A 17355-nucleotide genomic window follows, 5' to 3' on the forward strand; every position below is an offset into this window, starting at 1 on the left:
ACACAGAGTCAGTTCAGTTGCTCAGTTTTGTCTGACACTTTGCCACCTCATGGACTGCAGCACACCAGGCCTCCCTGTCCATCACCAACTCCCGGAGTTTATTCAAACTCATGTCCATTGAGTCGGTGATGCCATCCAACCATCTCATCCTCCGCCATTCCCTTCTCCTCCTGCCTTCAGTCTTTCCCAGCATCAGGGGTGTTTCAAGTGTAGGACAAGCACACACAATGGAGCCTAGGTGCCGTGCGTGTCTGGCGAGTCCCCTGGCTTTGCACCCCCTCCTCTGGCCACCACCTAATCAGAAAGCTGTCTAGATGGATGCAGCCTGCAGAGCCCCACCTGCTGTAGAAGCTGGGTGATTCTAAGGAGCAAACCACCTGGGCTTATCTCAAGTCTCACTTTTTTCCTTCCCCGACTCATGCTCACAGGAAAAACAAAGGGAAGCGTTTCTGAAGGAAAGTTCTTGGCTCTCTTTCTGTCTTCCCTTTTTTTTCCCTCACAAAAGGGACTTTTCTGGAGAAAGAGGGAAGGAAGAGCAAAACAAAAAAGCAAATGAAGTACTCGGAATAGTCTATGCCGGGACTCCACTCAGGCTCGGAAAAGCCAGCTCTCCGTCAACTGTAGTCCAGGTGCGGCAGCCACTTGGGGCGCTGGGGCCTCCCTGAGTCATGGCCCAGGGCCTGCGGGGGACAGGCCCCTGGTGACATTGCCCACAGGAAAGCAAGCCCCAGGTCAGCAAACTGCCAGCCCCCATAAGCAGATCTAATTATGATCACTTACTTCAAAGAAGGATTTAACCCCAAGCAGATTTAGTAGGGCTGCTTCCAAAGGGCAGCAGGATTCCCAGGCCTGACCTTTGAGAAAATCCTAAAGGCTTCACTGCTCCAGGAATTCAGCAAAGCCAGTCACTGTGGCTGCTTCAGAACACAGAGAAATGCAGAGAATGCCACCTTAAGTTACCACAGTCCTCCTAGTGAGGGTGGCTAATTTAGCATAATGAGTGTCTGCTGAGCGTGGACCCACAGCATGTGCGCTGGCAACCAGTCGGGGGGTGGCCTGGACAGGAACACTGACAGGAAAATATATAAAGCACTGAAGTCTAACCTGTTGAGTCAAAAATACTATTTCAAAGCCATAGAGTAGTTGGATAAGCATGTACTTTTGGCGACCTATCCCAGTAGTGGTCATCAGTGTATTACTATGAAAAACAGCTTGAGGCATATAATTTTTAAATGCAATTTTTATTTTTAAAACCTTCTACACAGCACTTTTGGAGGAGGAAATGGCAACCCACTCCAGTATTCTTGCCTGAAGAATCCCATGGACAGAGGAGCTTGGGGGACTACAGTCCATAGCGTCACAAAGAGTCAGACCCAACTGAAGTGACAGCAAGCACACACACGACACTTTGCTCATGAGAGATTATTGTGTACTTGCTCTAGTAAAATTAAACAACTCCAATGGAGGGATGCGGAATTGGAATTGTCAGTCTCTAATTGGTCAACATGAAGTTAGAAAATAAATACACTTGGGACAAGCTCATTGTATAATGACTATAAAAGTATTTTGTGAACTATAAAGCTCTCCATCAACTGTGATTATTTCCATGATTCTCATAATACACAAAAATTAGGAAAAGAAAGAAAAAGAAACAACTAGGTAAGTACAATCTCTCCATCCACATGCTTCATTTATATCAACCACTGTAGGTGAATTCACCTCAGGCATTTAGCTTAGGCGGGAAATTGCAGAAAAAAGCAGACATACCTGATTCTAGACCAAATGGTTTACAAACAGATCAAAAAATAATTCACACAACTGTTCTCTAAAATTATTTGATTTCAGATCTTTAAAAGAAATATCAAATAAGTTGGTATTATTAGCTGACCACAGTCCAATACAAGACACCTAGATATACGTGACTTTACAACAACATTAAAATCTTGTTTTCACTACTTATACTTGAGGTTGGAAAGTTCATAGAAGTTGAGGAGGTGGAGTTTATTCTGGTTGGTTTCCCCAAAATATCAAATTAGACCATCTATTTATCCAAACAAGAAGTTGCTAAACTTGAGCCTCTCGGAACAGAAGACAGGCGTAAAAAAACGGGGTGTGTGTGTGTATGTGCAGGCGCATGCATGCGTGCACCAGGTTCCTCTGTCCATGGGATTTCCCAGGCAAGAATGGAGTGGGTTGCAGTTTATTCCTCCACTGGGGATGGAATCTGTGTCCCCTGTGTCTCCTGCATTGGAAAGCTGACTTTTTACCAGCTACACCGTAAGAAGAGGGTATTACACGTGCTACTTCAGCCATTGCTCCCTCATCCATTTCTCCTCCCTCAAGGGATGTGCCAAGTCCAATAATGAGTAAACATAACCAATAACTTCCAAAAATTTTAACACAAACCTATTCTGTTTCAGGCTTTTAATTACTCTGTTATCAGAATAACTTTTTCTACAAATAAACTAATATGGGAAGATCAGATCTCCTTTTTGTAACTAAACAGACACAGCAAAGCTGGGACCAGTGAAGCTCTTTCCACATGGCTCTTATTTGCAAGCCCTAAACACAGACGCGGACACGGTTGGTAACTCAAAGCATCACGATTCAATGTTATTGGTTCAAAGATCGTGGAATTCACAGATGTTACCATTCAGCTGAAGGAAGGAAAAGGAAAAGAATAAGCTAAAAAGAAGATGCTGAAAAAGCTGGATAGTATCAAAGCCTTTCTATTTGAAGTTTCTGCTTCAAATGTGGCAACCCCTGCTCTAGGAAAACTACCTACATATTTGACGTCTGTGGGGTTGCAAAGAGTCGGACACGACTAAGCAACTAGCACACATACACTGAATTTTTAAATTTGTTGTGTTTTACACTGAGTTTCAAGAGGTACGCAACCCTGAGAAAGTTAAACAGGTAATTCTAGTTAAGTAATTTATAACAACCAAATAGTAAGATTTTCCATAACCGTGTTAAGAATGGATAGGATTCATTTTATTAATAAATGGTTAAATTTTTAAATTTGTTTAAACAAGTAATTTGTTTCTCCGAAGAAGTGGATTTTAACCCCAAAGAGGAAAAATAGATTATTTCTAACAAACGGCAATTAGTAGAGAGGCTTTTCAAACGGAGGTGCTTCGTTGATCAAGTTAAAATGGAAGCTCCCTGAACATGGCTTTCTGGCTTTTCACATCAGTGTGTTGTCATGCTTGTATGAACCCCCAACATGGTCACATTAATAGTTCCAGGCAAAGTCTGTCTCACTCTCTGCAAACCATTCAGAAGTTAGGAATTAGGCCCCGGAGTCACTGGATGGAAATCTGACCCCTGGCGGGAAGGGGTCAGGATGGGAGCACGGGCCCCCGCGACGAACATGCGCATGCGCAGTTACCTCTCCCGCTCCTGCTCCAGCAGGTTGGTGAAATCGTCGCTCTTGTTCATGTAGTCCGTGTGCTTGTGCTTCTCGTTCTCCAGCTCGTACACCGTGCGCCTGTGGCACTTCTCAGCCAGAAGCAGCTGCTCGAGCATGCGCCGGTAGGTTTCCTTCTGCTTTTCCTCGAGTCTGTCCAGCTGAGTAAGCCAACATGGGAAAGAGCTTAATATTTTATTTCATTTACATACGACTCTAAATAAATAATCATTTGTCTCTTGATTTATCAGGGCCTCCCTGGTGGCTCAGATGGTGAAGAATCCGCCTGCAATGAGGGAGCCCTGGGTCGATCCCTGGGTCGGGAAGATCCCCTGGAGGAGGGCATGACAACCCACTCCAGTATTCTTGCCTGGAGAATCCCATGGACAGAAGAGTCTGGTTGGCTGCAGTCCATGGGCTCGCAAAGAGTGGGACATGACTGAGCAACGAAGAACAGTGATTTATTACCTGAAGGGGAGGGCATGGGGTCTGCTAGTCTCTGCTTTCCCCCCTATTCCATCATGTTCTCTAGGTCAGCTGACTGTATGAACTAGCGGTGGTAAAGCTGTAGTAACTTCTGGCCTTTGATCTTTTTTCTATGAACCTGTGTGTGGTTCCTAAACAGACTCACTGTTTCGATGAGACAGTGCAAAGCCCTGTACTCAGAAATAAAGAGAAGAGCATCCCACCTAATCTCACAAAAATAAAGAGCTCGGCAGGCACATGTACCAAATTCCTCCCCTGGTAGAATGAAATTATCATCATTGCAACCTTTTTTTTTTTTTAAGCCTGTAGTTAAGCGAATTTCTAGGAAAAGTATGTGAAGGACCCACAATCCTCTCCTTTTAAGAGATACTAAATATAGGGAGAGTCTCAGAATTTGTGGAGAGCACATATCTCAAACTAAGAGATCTTAAAAAATATTACAGAGCTTTTTGTGCCTATGTCTCTGGCCAGGCTCTAAGATCTCTCAGGGACCATGGCTGGATCATCTTTTTAGTTCCCGGTGCTTAACACAGAGCTTGGGACAATGTAAGTGTTCAGTAAATGTTTGTTGAATAGGACCCAATCTTACAGTACTGATAGTTCCTCATCCTACTCTCCTCTCCAAACCCTGGTGCAGGAGTTCACAACCCTCAGCACTAATGACATTTCTGGCCAATTAATTCTTATTTCCTGTGCACTGGAGGACGGTCAGCGGCATCCCTGGCCTGTGACCTCTAGACGCTGGTCCTAAAACCTGCAGTTGTGACAAAGCTTTCCACAAACATTGTCAGATGTCACCTGAAGGGAAAGTCCCCATGCCCCGCCCACCCCAACCCCGCTGTTGAGAGTCACTGCTCTGGGTGAATCAGACATATTTAGGATCCATTCTTTTTTTTTAGCTGTGCTGGATCTGTGTTGCTGAGGGCAGCCTTTCCCTAATTGTGGAAAGCAGGGGCTACTCTCTAGTTGTGGTGCTTGAGCTTCTCATTTTAGTGGCCTCTCTTGTTGGCGAGCATGGGCTCTAGAGCATGGGCCCAGTACTTGTGGCACACTGGCTTAGGTGCCCTGCCACGTGTGGTGTCCTCCCGGACCAGGGATCGAACCTGTGACCCCTACATTGGCAGATGGATTCTTAACCGCTGGATCACCAGGGAAGTCCTAGGACCCATTCTTAATCCCACAGCCAACTCCGTAAGACTCGGTGGAGTAGCTCCGTGGGGGTCAGCTCCAGAGCTATTCCTTGGATGTTCCATGTTTGCCCTTCAGTCATAAGGAGGATCTGAGGTTCCCTCCACAATTGTATATATCCCTTCATTGTGAATGAATCATTTATGGGGCCCAAAGTAAAAGAGAGATTACCCCCACAATCCTCAGTGCCTTCTGATTAGACCTCCACCCCCCTTGCCTAAGAGCATGTGACCAACAGACTGGTGAAACCCAGGCTACCTGGTGGCCTGTCATGCCTGAGATCATCAGGGAGGCTAATTGTACTTTTATGCGTTCTGATAAATTTCTGCAGTGTTAATGGGACAGTCTGTACAAGAGACTTTCTCACTGAGACAGCTCCGATTACAAAATATTCTCCCCAAGCACTCTGCGTCTCTCCACAAGTGTGATTTTTACCACATGCTATAGAATTTGTCAAGCATTGCTGGAACATCATCAGAAATGTGGAAGGAGCAACTCTTTCCCCTTTTTGATCCTTCTGACTTCGTGAAGCTGAAACTCCAATACTTTGGACACCTGATGAGAAGAGCCGACTTATTGGAAAAGACTCTGATGCTGGGAAAGATTGATGGCAAGGAGGATAAAGTGGCAACAGAGGATGAGATGGTTGGATGGCATCATCAACTCGATAGACATGAGTTTGAGCAAACTCCAGAAGTTAGTGAAATACAGGGAAGCCTGCTGTGCTGCAAGGCCGTGGGGTCACAAAGAGTCAGACACCACCAAGCGGCTGAACAACAACTTTGTTGTAAAGTAAGGCCTTCCCTCCTTTTGGGACTATTTGGAAGAACAGCTTCTACCTGTTTCTTGATACCCTGACCCACTCCTCCCTAATGAAGGAAGGGTGACATCTTTGAAGGTTGTATTTGGGACAGGGAGCTGGGCATTAGAAGTCCAGCCTTTTCATTTCTCAGTTTTGACCCTGTCTACATAAAATGCTACTCTGTGCTCTGAGGATTCAAACTCTCCCTCTTGGCTCCCTCCAAAGTTTAGGAGAGAAGCTAACAGGAACCTGGTGGTGGTGATCTGTCTATTTATGTCAATGCTAAAGCTAATCTTTCAAGTCACATGTCAGACTCCTGCAGTCATTCCTCCATCCTTTCAAAAGAGGAGAAGATGGGGGCGTTGTTAATTGGATGGTTGACTGAAATATCCAGAGAGAGACACATTGTCGGGGCATCTAGAGAAAACACAGCGTATGCTGATATTAATTGCTCTGGGGCAGCCTAGGTGGGACCGCTCGGCCCTAGCTTAAATATGTTCTGTCCCTGTGGGCCTTTGGCTGTTCTGTTCTCAGCAGCTACCACGCTGGGGCTAGGCCCCTAAGTGGCTGGTGTCAGGGGCCATGTTCACCTCACCTGCATCAGCATTGCTTGACCTCGGTACTGACTGCATAATCAGGAAGACGGTCTTTTTTGTCCCTGAATGCCTATAGAAGGATGCTGAGATGCTGATGTGTACACTGCATTTTCCACCCAGAACCACACACCCAGATTTTAAACTGCAAAGCTAGTAAATTCCTCTTTGGCAACAAAGCATTAGCATGTGAGGATTTAGCTTTCAGTTTTGAATTCTGGATGTAAGAACTGACATGCGTAGCGATAGAGCAGCCGGGCCAGACCCTGTGACTCGTTACTTTGTTTGGAACGGCACGCAGCTCCTAGGAGAGCGCTGAGGTGGACTAACCCCCTGTATCTGTGTGGCTTGTCCTGGGACTCTGAAGACCGCCTCCCATAACTGTGAGCTCTGTAGATTCATTAATTGTGTACACTGTGTCCCATGGCTTTTGGTTTTCAGGCTCCAAACGGTGGCTCAACCACAGAGGAACGAGAGTTCTTATTACTGAATAGTGAAAGTGAAACGGGCACCGATTCCTTTGGAAATGTAGCTTCCACTTGGATGGAGGTGGAATGAAAATTGAATGAGATCATCATAGCACCAAAAGCCAAGATTTACTGAGAAAAGAGTGTACCTGAATCAAGTTGGTGGAGAAGTTCAGAGACTTGAGATGGGGAGAAATTTCAGTATGTTTCAGATGAAAGAATCATGATTTAGGAACTGATTTTTAATCTGTTATCAACATAGGGCTAAGGGGAAGAATATTAAGGAATTTAGGAGGCAAGAAATCTACTTGAAAGGAAATGGGAGGTCCTAAAAGACCAAAGTGTATTTACACAGAAGGAAAATGGATCTAAATGCTCTGAAAGATAAGGCTATAGAAAAGGAGATATTTTAGTCTTTGTTGAATCACAGTGGGTGACAGAGGAAGAAGAGGCTGGAGAGCCTAGAGAGCAGAGCAACATGACACCCGCCTTCACCAAGAATAGATGGAGTCAGGATCCAGGAAACATTTGAGGAGCACGCTGTAAAACTGCGGAGGTTCTTCATGAGATCACACGGGGCCCCTCTCTTGCAGACTGCAACAGCTATTCAAACTGGTTACATAACATGTAGACAAACTTAAGAATTAAAACTTGAAAAGATCAGGGTAGGATATTTGAAACAATTTGGGGAGAGTCTCAGGGTGTCAGCTATCGCAGATGGGCTCTGAGTGAACACGCACAAGAAACTTAAAGATGTAGATTTTGAGGGAAAGATGAGAGAAGTGAAAGGGGAGTGGGGCAGGACAGCAGCAGGTGTGTCCAAGCACAGGTGTGTTGTGGAAAAACTCCTTAGAGGGGATCATCCAACTCAAGAAAGTAAACGTAGATAAGATTTGTGTTAAACAAGGGTTCCTCTTGGCAGACTCATTACTCCTTGGTTTTGCTTCTCTCATGGAGGGTGACCACACGATGCACAATGTGGAAGGTAATATACAGAAAACAAATGTCTGGGTCTGAAAGCATAGGGTGTGTGTGTGTGTGTGTGTGTGTGTGTGTGCACGCTCAGTTGCTCAGTCGTGTCTGACTCTTTTGTAACTCCTTTGACTGTAGCTTGCCAGTCTCCTCTGTCCATGGAATTTTCCAGACAAGAATGCTGAAGTGGGTTGCCATCTTCTATGCCAGGGGATCTTCCTGACCCAGGGAATGGACCCACGTCTCTTGAATCTCCTGCCTTGGCAGGTGGATTCTTTACCACTAGCACCACCTGGGAAGCCTGAAACCATAGGGTAAGTAGAGGCAAAAAAAAGAAAAAGGAAAAAACTGTACAGTCCCTAAAACAGTGATCAAGGAAGAGGGGGACCATTTGAAAATCTAGTCAAAATGTTGAAGACAACAATAACAGTAAAATTCAGCTGAGCCTTCCTACTGGAGAAAAGTTGTGACAAAAGGAAATTCTTTTGTTGCCTTGAGTAGGACACGTTACTTAAGAATTAGAAAGTTCAGACACCAGAGAGAAGGGAAGTTCTGAGGAATGGTCACCTGGGTAAGGTATGGTTCCCACTCGGCACCAAGACAGGCAGGTTTCAGAAAGTCACCTGGGAGAAGGGGTACTACCGCCTGAGATAAGGGCGCAGTAGGAAAAACCACTGGTATGAGATGGGCTGCCTAGTTCTGGGCATTGTGAATGAAAAAAGCAAATGATTTTAGAGGTTTTAAACATGCAGGTGGGAAGACCTAGGCATGTAGGATGTCACCACTCAAACATCCCTAAACTTAAAAAAGAGAGATGTGTTTCAAGTGTCACTGAGGGCAAGGATAGTACACGCAATCAGATTCCTCCACCCCACCCAAGATTCGCCATGCCCCACAGTTATTAAGCTCTTGGTGGTGGCAGACTCCGTCTGACGGTGACAGCTGCCCCCATGCTGACTGGCATCCTGTCGGAACTAAAGATTTCCTCTATCCACACTCCTTTCCTCAGACATCCCTGAAATCTCTACTTCAGTCTTGGTAAAACTAACATGAGTCTGTGTTATGCTGAGTCCTGAGGTCAAGAAATATCATTCCTCTTGAGATAAATTGACCTTGGAGCTGCGGCTTTTCTTGCATTTTTAATAATTTATGAATGTGAGATTGATACTATGGTAACTGCATGTGTCCTAATAATATTCAGCCTCTTTGAATAAACAGAATAGAGGACTTCATCTTTGAAAGATGAAGACTTTCAAAGACTTTCATCTTTGAAAATGCCTCAGATTAAAATCTCTCTGGCTAAGGCTAAGCAGAATAAGAATTTGGGAAGGAAAGAAACTGAAAGCTTAATTTCTTTGAAATTTTGCTTAAGAATTAAGAATTTTGATATCTTATAATTTAATGTACAAGGAAGTTCTGGGGGATTTAATATTCTCTGTTTAATTTCTCCCCAGATACCTGGCAAGGGGGGGGATCTACCATATTGGGTTCACTGCTTAGCCTTTAGTGGGTTCTGTTGGATGACCTAGTTGGGCCTAATTTGGTATGAAAAGTAGAATGAGCAGTGGTTTTTGGCTTGAGGTACAGCATGACTTCTGGGCTTCCCAGGTGGCTCTCACCGTAAAGAACCCACCTGCTAATGCAGGAGACATAAGAGACACAGGTTCGATCCCTGGATCGGGAAGGTCCCTTTGAGGAGGGCATGGCAGCCCTCTCCAATATTCTTGCCTGGAGAATCCCATGGACAGAGGAACATGATGGGTTACAGTCCATAGGTTCACAAAGAGTCTGACAGGACTGAATTAACACAGACGCATGCAAATACAGCATGACTTCTAGGAACAAGAGCTAGGCTGTCTGCCCATAGTCCCAGGAGGTAATGGAACAGTGACATATGAGATTCTTGCATCATGAACTTGGAAGCAACTCCCTTGCTCCTGAGTAGCAAGAACTTGATTATAAAGCCCAAAGGGTTAAGAAACCAAAAATCTATAAATGGTAGAAGGGAATCTTTTCTCCTTGCAGCATCCTCTTTCTCTCATTTTTGCCAGTGTTGGGAAAAGTAGCTTCTGTTTTTCTCTCTTCCTCGTCATTCATTCCTCCCCAGGGAAGAACAATGCTTCAGACTGTTGAGGGGAGAAGGAACCAAGAAGCATCATTATGTGGGTGGAAGGCAGTGATTCTGGGTGTGCCTACCTCTTCCCTTAGGGGTCATTCCAGGCTCTAACTTGGGAGAAAAGAATTAAGATGCCCAAATGATGCTCTTTAACCAAGCCGAGTTCTTCAATCCACGTGGTTATAATACCAATATAAAATTGATTCTTTCCCCTATGTCTTTTACTCCTCACATCCCTCCAAGTTGGGAATGATAGAGTGTGAGCAATTATCACCCTCAGCTCGCAGCAAATACTGATATTTGTTGAGTAGCTGGTATGTTCCAGAAACTATGTTAAAAGTTTTCCAGTCATTGCTTCATTTAGTCCTCGCAAGTCTATGAGATGTACACGTGACAGAGAACCCCAAAGCTAAAAGAGCTGAAGTGACCTGCCCAAGCCACAGGCAGCTAATCACTGTGGATAATCTCAGATGTGAAATTGGATCCAGCCAGTTGACTCTATCCTATCATAATATGCATGCGTGCTAAGTCGCTTCAGGCGTGTCTGACTCTGTGACCTTATGAACTATATAGCCTGCCAGGCTCCTCTGTCCATGGGATTCTCCAGGCAAGAATATGGAGTGGGTTGCCATGCCCTCCTCTAGGGGATCTTCCCGACCCAGGGATGGAACACACGTCTCTTATGTCTCCTGCATTGGCAGGTGGGTTCTTTACATCTAGCCCCACCTGGGAAGCCCATCCTATCATATAATTATCTCTTATTGTTTACAGAAAAGATGAGAACAGAGCTCCAGTTCATTCTTGTTGCAGAAATTATAAAATTGTGGAGCCATCAATCTTTTGTGACTACTTTCTAAAGCAGATCTTTCTGAGATCTTTCAAACTGAGTTGCTGCAAAGGCTTGTCTTAAGTTAAATTACAACAACTTGCTTCATATTTTAATTTCTGTGTTCATTATTCATTTATAATGGTAATTTCACATCTATGATTTTTTTACATGAATTCCAAAGGGTCAGTTTGGCTAGATCTATCAATTGTTCCCTGGTTCTGCATCCAAATCCAATTTTGATGTGAGAGTATTTTAACATGTACTATTATGAGTAATTAACAGCAATAGTTTCTAAGACAATCCTGTATAAAAATGATTAAATATTGTTCTATTAGATTCCCTGCTCTAAACCTTCCATTGGGATTTTGCCTCAACTTTTATGTTTTAGCCACTCACATGAGACCATTTAAATTATGACCAAGTCTTTTATAAGATATAAAAACCAAGTGGCTTTATAACCATAAATATCAATAATAAAACCAATTTAGTTTTAGGCTACCAGTTTGATAATAATCTGAAAATGCAATGCTAAAACCCATAAGCACCTCAAATTTTTACACATATAACCTGTTGGAGAAATAAAAGAATAAAAAACTGAAGAGCAGGTAACTATCATAACCACATGAGAAATATATTTTGGACTTTAAGTATATTTAAGAAAATACTTCTACAATTCTTATCAGTGAACTGTATCCACAATAATTCATGAATTATTAAATTATACTTTAATTCTAGATTGCATGTGAAAGTGTTAGTCAGTTGTCTGACTCTTTGTAACCCCATGGACTATAACCCACCAGACTCCTCTGTCCATGGTATTCTCCAGGCAAGAATACTGGAGTGGGTTGCCATTCCCTTCGGCAGGGGATCTTCCTGACCCAGGGATCAAACCCAGGTATCCTGCATTGCAGGCAGATTCTTTACCATCTTAGCCACCAGGGAATAGGGCATCTGAAAGAAATGTTTGCCTTTGAAAGGAAATGTTGAAGTGTGTCAAATGGAAGGATGCGGAGACCTCCCTTTGAGGGTCCCTGCTCGGGGACTTGTCGGGGTAAGTTTTTACCTCTGAGATGGGTTTCTCATACACATCTTCTCCTATGGACTTCTCCTGGGCCAGGATGGCGTCTCGGTGCAGGACCCGGAGCACTTTCTCTGGCTCCGCAGACCCGTAATGAGCCTCCAAAACCTCCGGCTTAGTTTTCTCCGTCTTCAGCATGTGGATCACATCTTCCCTGGCCTGTGATAGAAAGCACAGCAAGGTCAGACGGTTGACAACATGTATCCTTTGCAGGGCTCACAAAATCAACACGGAGTTTATTGAATACATCCCGTGTCTCGTCACGGTTATTGGCAAATCCACTGGGTGCTTTTTGTTCTTTTTTTTTTTTTTACCAAAAGCAGATTGGCAAGCAGATACTCTGCTTCAGGTTGCTAGGAAGCAGGCAAGCAGAGAAGAGGGTTTGTGCTAATATTAACTACATATTGCTGTAAGTAGCAATGATTCTGAGAAGGGGCAGGACTGCTCCTGGGGGTACTTAGCTCATTTCAGTGCTCATGAGGTCAACGACGATGTAAAGTTTTCTATTTATGCCCTCAATATAGTACTCAAATCTGGCTTAAAATAAAACCCTGTTCTCTCCCCTTCTGGTTCTTACTCCATGTGTAATTAACAAAAACAACCTTTATTAGCGATTTCCTGTTTCCCATCAAGTGATTCATCTTGCACAGTAACACATGGTTGGCAGCTCACATGATGCTGGGTGGGGCTTCTCAATTTAATGTATTCCCACTTGAAGGTGAAAAAAAATTTTTTTTAATAATACCGAAAGCATTTTGTATTGGGGTATCAGGGAAGATCCCCTGGAGAAGGAAACAGCAACCCACTCCAGTACTCTTGCCTGGAGAATCCCATGGAGGGAGGAGCCTGGTAGGCTACATTCCATGGGGTCGCAAAGAATCGGACACAACTGAGCGACTTCACTTCACTCACATAGTCGATTAACAATGTTGTAGTTTCAGGTGAACAGCAAAGAGACTCAGCCATACATAAACATGTATATGAAATTTAACTCCTGTGATATCCAGACTGCCAGTCAGAGGAGTCAGGTTGGTGGAATTGGAGTTGTTCTTTTGTTTTTTTAGCAAAATTTTAGAGTCTTGTTGACGCTCTTGAGAAAACCACATGATTATAGGCTTTCAGTCCTATTGGCTATGGTCCGCATCACATAATACAAATATATCTGGTAGCTATGATGGAACTGACATTTACTAAATGTACTCCCATTTGGTCGTATACCTGACTTCATCCTTGCTGCTGCTAAGTCGCTTCAGTTGTGTCCGACTCTGTGTGACCCCATAGACGGCAGCCCACCAGGCTCTGCCGTCCCTGGGATTCTCCAGACAAGAACACTGGAGTGGGTAGCCATTTCCTTCTCCAATGCATGAAAGTGAAAAGTGAAAGTGAAGTTGCTCAGTCGTGTCCGACTCCTAGCGACCCCATGGACTACAGCCCACCAGGCTCCTCCACCCATGGGATTTTCCAGGCAAGAGTACTGGAGTGGGGTGCCATTGCCTTCTCCCACAGAGGAGCCTGGTAGGCTACAATCCCTGGGGTCGCAAAGAGTCAGACAAAGAGTCAGTCTAAATTGTTAGGCTGAGCGACTAAGAATTCAACACCTGTGTGGTGTGAGGCCAGAAGACTGGACAGAATAGACGCTGGACTGTGGTACCACCCCTGCTCACCATCCAGAAAGCTCGGAAGCTATCCCAGCTTGTACCAAAGAACAAACTGGAAGCAACAGAATTTCAGTCTGTGACAGTGGTGGAGATTTTTTCCCCTGTGTTATGCTAATGGTGGATTTTAAATCATAAACCTGGCTCATTATCACAGCATTCTAAAGAAAGGAGCTAACTCTTATCTATGAGTGAGGACCCCTAGTATAAAGTTTGTCTTTCATGAGATTTCTTGCTTTTATTGCTTTTTCGTAGTCTCTGAATTCATCTAATTCCAAATGGCCAAAGATGAATTTATAACAGAAACGTCAGTGGACTGGAATTTGCAGATTTTCCCCATATTGTTTCTGCCACATATACATGTGCTCTTTAAAGACAAAAATGGAAAATATTAATTTTGAAGAAAACAGTGGTTTGGGGTTAGTGAGAAAGTGTAAGTCAGAAAATAGTTTAATGGAAAGGCAATGTGTTTCCGTGCAGGGCAAAAGGACAAAGCACAGACACAGCGTCAGGCTAGCGATACAGAGTTTTTTGTAAATTAGAAAGAGGTGCCTGCTTCTTCCAGGAGTCACAGCTCTGAGTCAGGGTGCAGCCTGCCTGGCGTGCAAAGTGTACTCCTACCGGGTCCCTTGCCAGGCACCCTGTACAAGGCCCAGCTCCACATCTGTGTATGGTGATCTTGTCCTGAAGGAGTCCAAGGTATGCCCATTGTTATCAGACAGTGTAAACAAAGAGCTTTACAACTGTAAATAGGTAGCTATTTTAGTTTAAAAGTTTAAGCTGTCTGGTTCAAAAATATGTAAATATTATTGGTATGTTTCTTTTTAACCAAATCTTCTGAATTCTCTTAGAAGAAAACACCCATTTCTTCTCTCCCTAAAAAATGTGCTTATGCTTGAACTGTATTGATTGTGATACACTACATATACCACACATTTCATTCTGAGTTCAATTACCCTAGACACCAATTACCAAAGGGAAAGAGGTTATGGTTATGTAACACTGTGCATTATATATTTAGAATCACGTTATTCAGCAGGAACTAAAACCTTTTTAATTGCTATAATAATAATCATGGAAGGAATATACATGTTGCCTATAAATCACTGCTATTTAAAATGGTTTAATATGGTAAATCAGTCATTCATAATTCACCGATTAAACCGTGGTATCTGTTTCATCAGTGAAATAATGAAGATGTGATCACAATAAATATTTTTTATTACTTTAAAGATGATTCAGTAATTGAATCATGATTCAATTAAATAAAACCACTTTAGATCTCTGCTTTGAGAGTCTTGTTAATTTTTGTAGAAAGGAATGAAATTCAAAGTGTAAGGAAGTTCCTGTTGTTGAACAGGACTGTTTTCACATGGAAGTTTTACTACAAGCAAGCAGTTAAAGTCTTAGGGTTCTGGGAAGCTGTTAAATAAACCACTGTATTTAAAGATGTAAAACAACCCAGAGGGAGAAATACTTTGAAGAGGGTTTAAGAAAGGAGAGAGAAGGAGATCAGAGGAAGAAGAGACAATGAAAATATTTAGTTGACTTAGCCATTATGATGGAGAATGAATAGAAGATTAGGGTACAGAAACAGGCACAGAGGGATCCCATCCTTTCTTCCATCCTACATGGTCACCCTTCCCGCCAAGAGAGGCATACAGAGTCCAAGAACAAAAATGTCCTTGCTGAATTGAAACCACACTCCAGGGAACAAGGGGTTGTCTCAACTGGATGCATAAAGAGCTGATCCAAAACATTTGAGGGCAGCAGAGAGCCGCTCTGCAGAGCCCAAGGCCAACAGTTGAATGTGCGATTCATTCACAAAGTGAAGGGTGGGTCCCTGGACTTCAGGGCTTCCTCAGTGGCTTAGCCATAAAGAATCCACCTGCAAGTCAGGAGCCGCAGGAGGAGTGAGTTCAATCCCTGGGTCGGAAAGATCCCTGGAGGACGGCATGGTAACCCACTCCAGTATTCTTGCCTGGAGAATCCCATGGACAGAGGAGCCTGGTGAGTCCATTGGGTCGCCAAGAATTGGACATGACTGAAGCGGCTTAGTGTGCACACACGCTGCGGACTTTGCTGTCAAAGTAGGGAGGGAGGCAACAAAATAAGACACAGGAGAGGCGGAGCCCACACAGGTGACATAGTTCAAAAGAGGGCTGAATCCAGTCATCCCTTCAATAAATATTTGTGCACATTCAGTATTGGAGATATAATTGCATTCTGAGGCATTGAAGTCTAGAGGGAAGCCACAAAAACAATTGAAAGGCATTTATATTATAACATGGTAAGACTTAGGATGGAGGAGATATCAGAGACTAAGAACTTCAGAAGAATCTTTATGACTTGAATCTGAGCTGAGAGGAGGCTTCCTGGAGAAAGTGACGTGAAATCTCACATGAGTACTTCAGCTGGAGAAAGAGGGGTGGAGATAAGGTAAGACTTCTTGGCCAAGGGAAGCCTGTAGGCAAAGGTCAAACTGAATAGATTTAGATGCCTGTGCTGGGGCCACAGGAGGCTAGGGTGATAAAAGGGAAAACTCATGAAAAGCCTGTAAACCAGACAGTGAGTGTGCGTTTTATCATGGAACAGCAAGAAACCTTGGACTTTGTTTTTGTTTGTTTGTTTTATATGTGGCAGGTCACACAGGAACCTAGCATCCTTTTGCTTGTTTGTTTTGTTTTAGCTGAGCTGGGTCTTGGTTGCTGTGCCCAGGCTTTCTCTAGTTGCAGTAAGCCTAGTCTAGAAACTGGACTACGGGGTGCGCGGGCTTCTCACTACGGTGGCTTCCTCTGTTGCGGAACGCAGACTCTGGGTGCATGGGCTTCAGTCGTCGCAGCTTGCAGGCTCAGTAATTGAGGCTCACGTGCTCTAGAGCGCGGGCTCAGTGGTTACAGCGCACGGGCTTTGTTGCTCCTCAGCTTGTGGAATCTTCCCAGAGCAGGGATTGAACCCGTGTCCCCTGCACTGGCAGGCACATTCTTATCCACTGGGCCACCAGGAAAGTCTGAGCCTTGGAATTTCTGAGCAACAGAATTGTGACATGGTCAGATTGGTGTGGTAGAAAGCCCATTCACTGTGTTAAAAATGCACAAATTCTGAATCAGCGTGTCTAATGGTGCAAGCCAGGAACTGTGACTAAAGCAGAGCTGCACTTAGACATCACTGTGTATGTGTGTTTGATCATGGCCAACTCTTTGGGACCCCTATGGACTAGAGCCCGCCAGAGTCCTCCGTGGGTGCATGAGTGCTAAGTCGCTTAAGTCATGCCCAACTCTTTGCGACACTATGGACTGTGGCCTGCCAGGCTCCTCTGTCCCAGGGATTATCCAGGCAAGAATATGGGAGTGGGTTGCCATGCCCTTCTCCAGGGGATCTTCCCAACCCAAGGGATCAAACCTAAGTCTCTTTACATCTCCTGCATTGGCTGACAGCTTCTTTACCACTAGCCCCACCTGGAAAGACCAGGCTCCTCACTACTTTAGGCCAATTCAACACCAAAAGCACTTAAATTATCTGCTATGTTAGCTCAAGCCCCCCAGCAAGGATGTGCTTGCCCCAGAGGTTCCTGCTGTTCTCATTGGGTCTTCAATCCTACTGATCTTCACCAAGGAATCGTGGCCACTTGAGACCACCAGCATAAACCAGGAGGGTTGCAGGGAACTGGTGAAAGTATTTGCTACCTCTGTGCAAATGAAGGTGACCAACTCTCTCGTTTTGCCCGGGACTAAGAAGAACAAAATCCCACAAAGCTGGA

The 17355-nt window shown here is 44.2% G+C and overlaps 1 protein-coding gene across 1 annotated transcript in view; it reads right to left on the minus strand.

Annotated features, from left to right (window-relative positions):
* FILIP1 (filamin A interacting protein 1) overlaps nt 1-17355 on the minus strand; it is a 201694-nt gene that overhangs the window by 41121 nt on the left and 143218 nt on the right. The window contains exons 3-4 of the mRNA XM_068985182.1: nt 11926-12099; nt 3392-3570 (exon numbers count right to left, since the gene is read on the minus strand). Coding sequence (XP_068841283.1) covers nt 3392-3570; nt 11926-12099 — 353 coding nt within the window. The remainder of the gene's footprint in view (nt 1-3391; nt 3571-11925; nt 12100-17355) is intronic.

This window comes from Capricornis sumatraensis, chromosome 13, assembly GCF_032405125.1.
Source record: "Capricornis sumatraensis isolate serow.1 chromosome 13, serow.2, whole genome shotgun sequence".
Taxonomy (NCBI): Eukaryota; Metazoa; Chordata; class Mammalia; order Artiodactyla; family Bovidae; genus Capricornis; species Capricornis sumatraensis.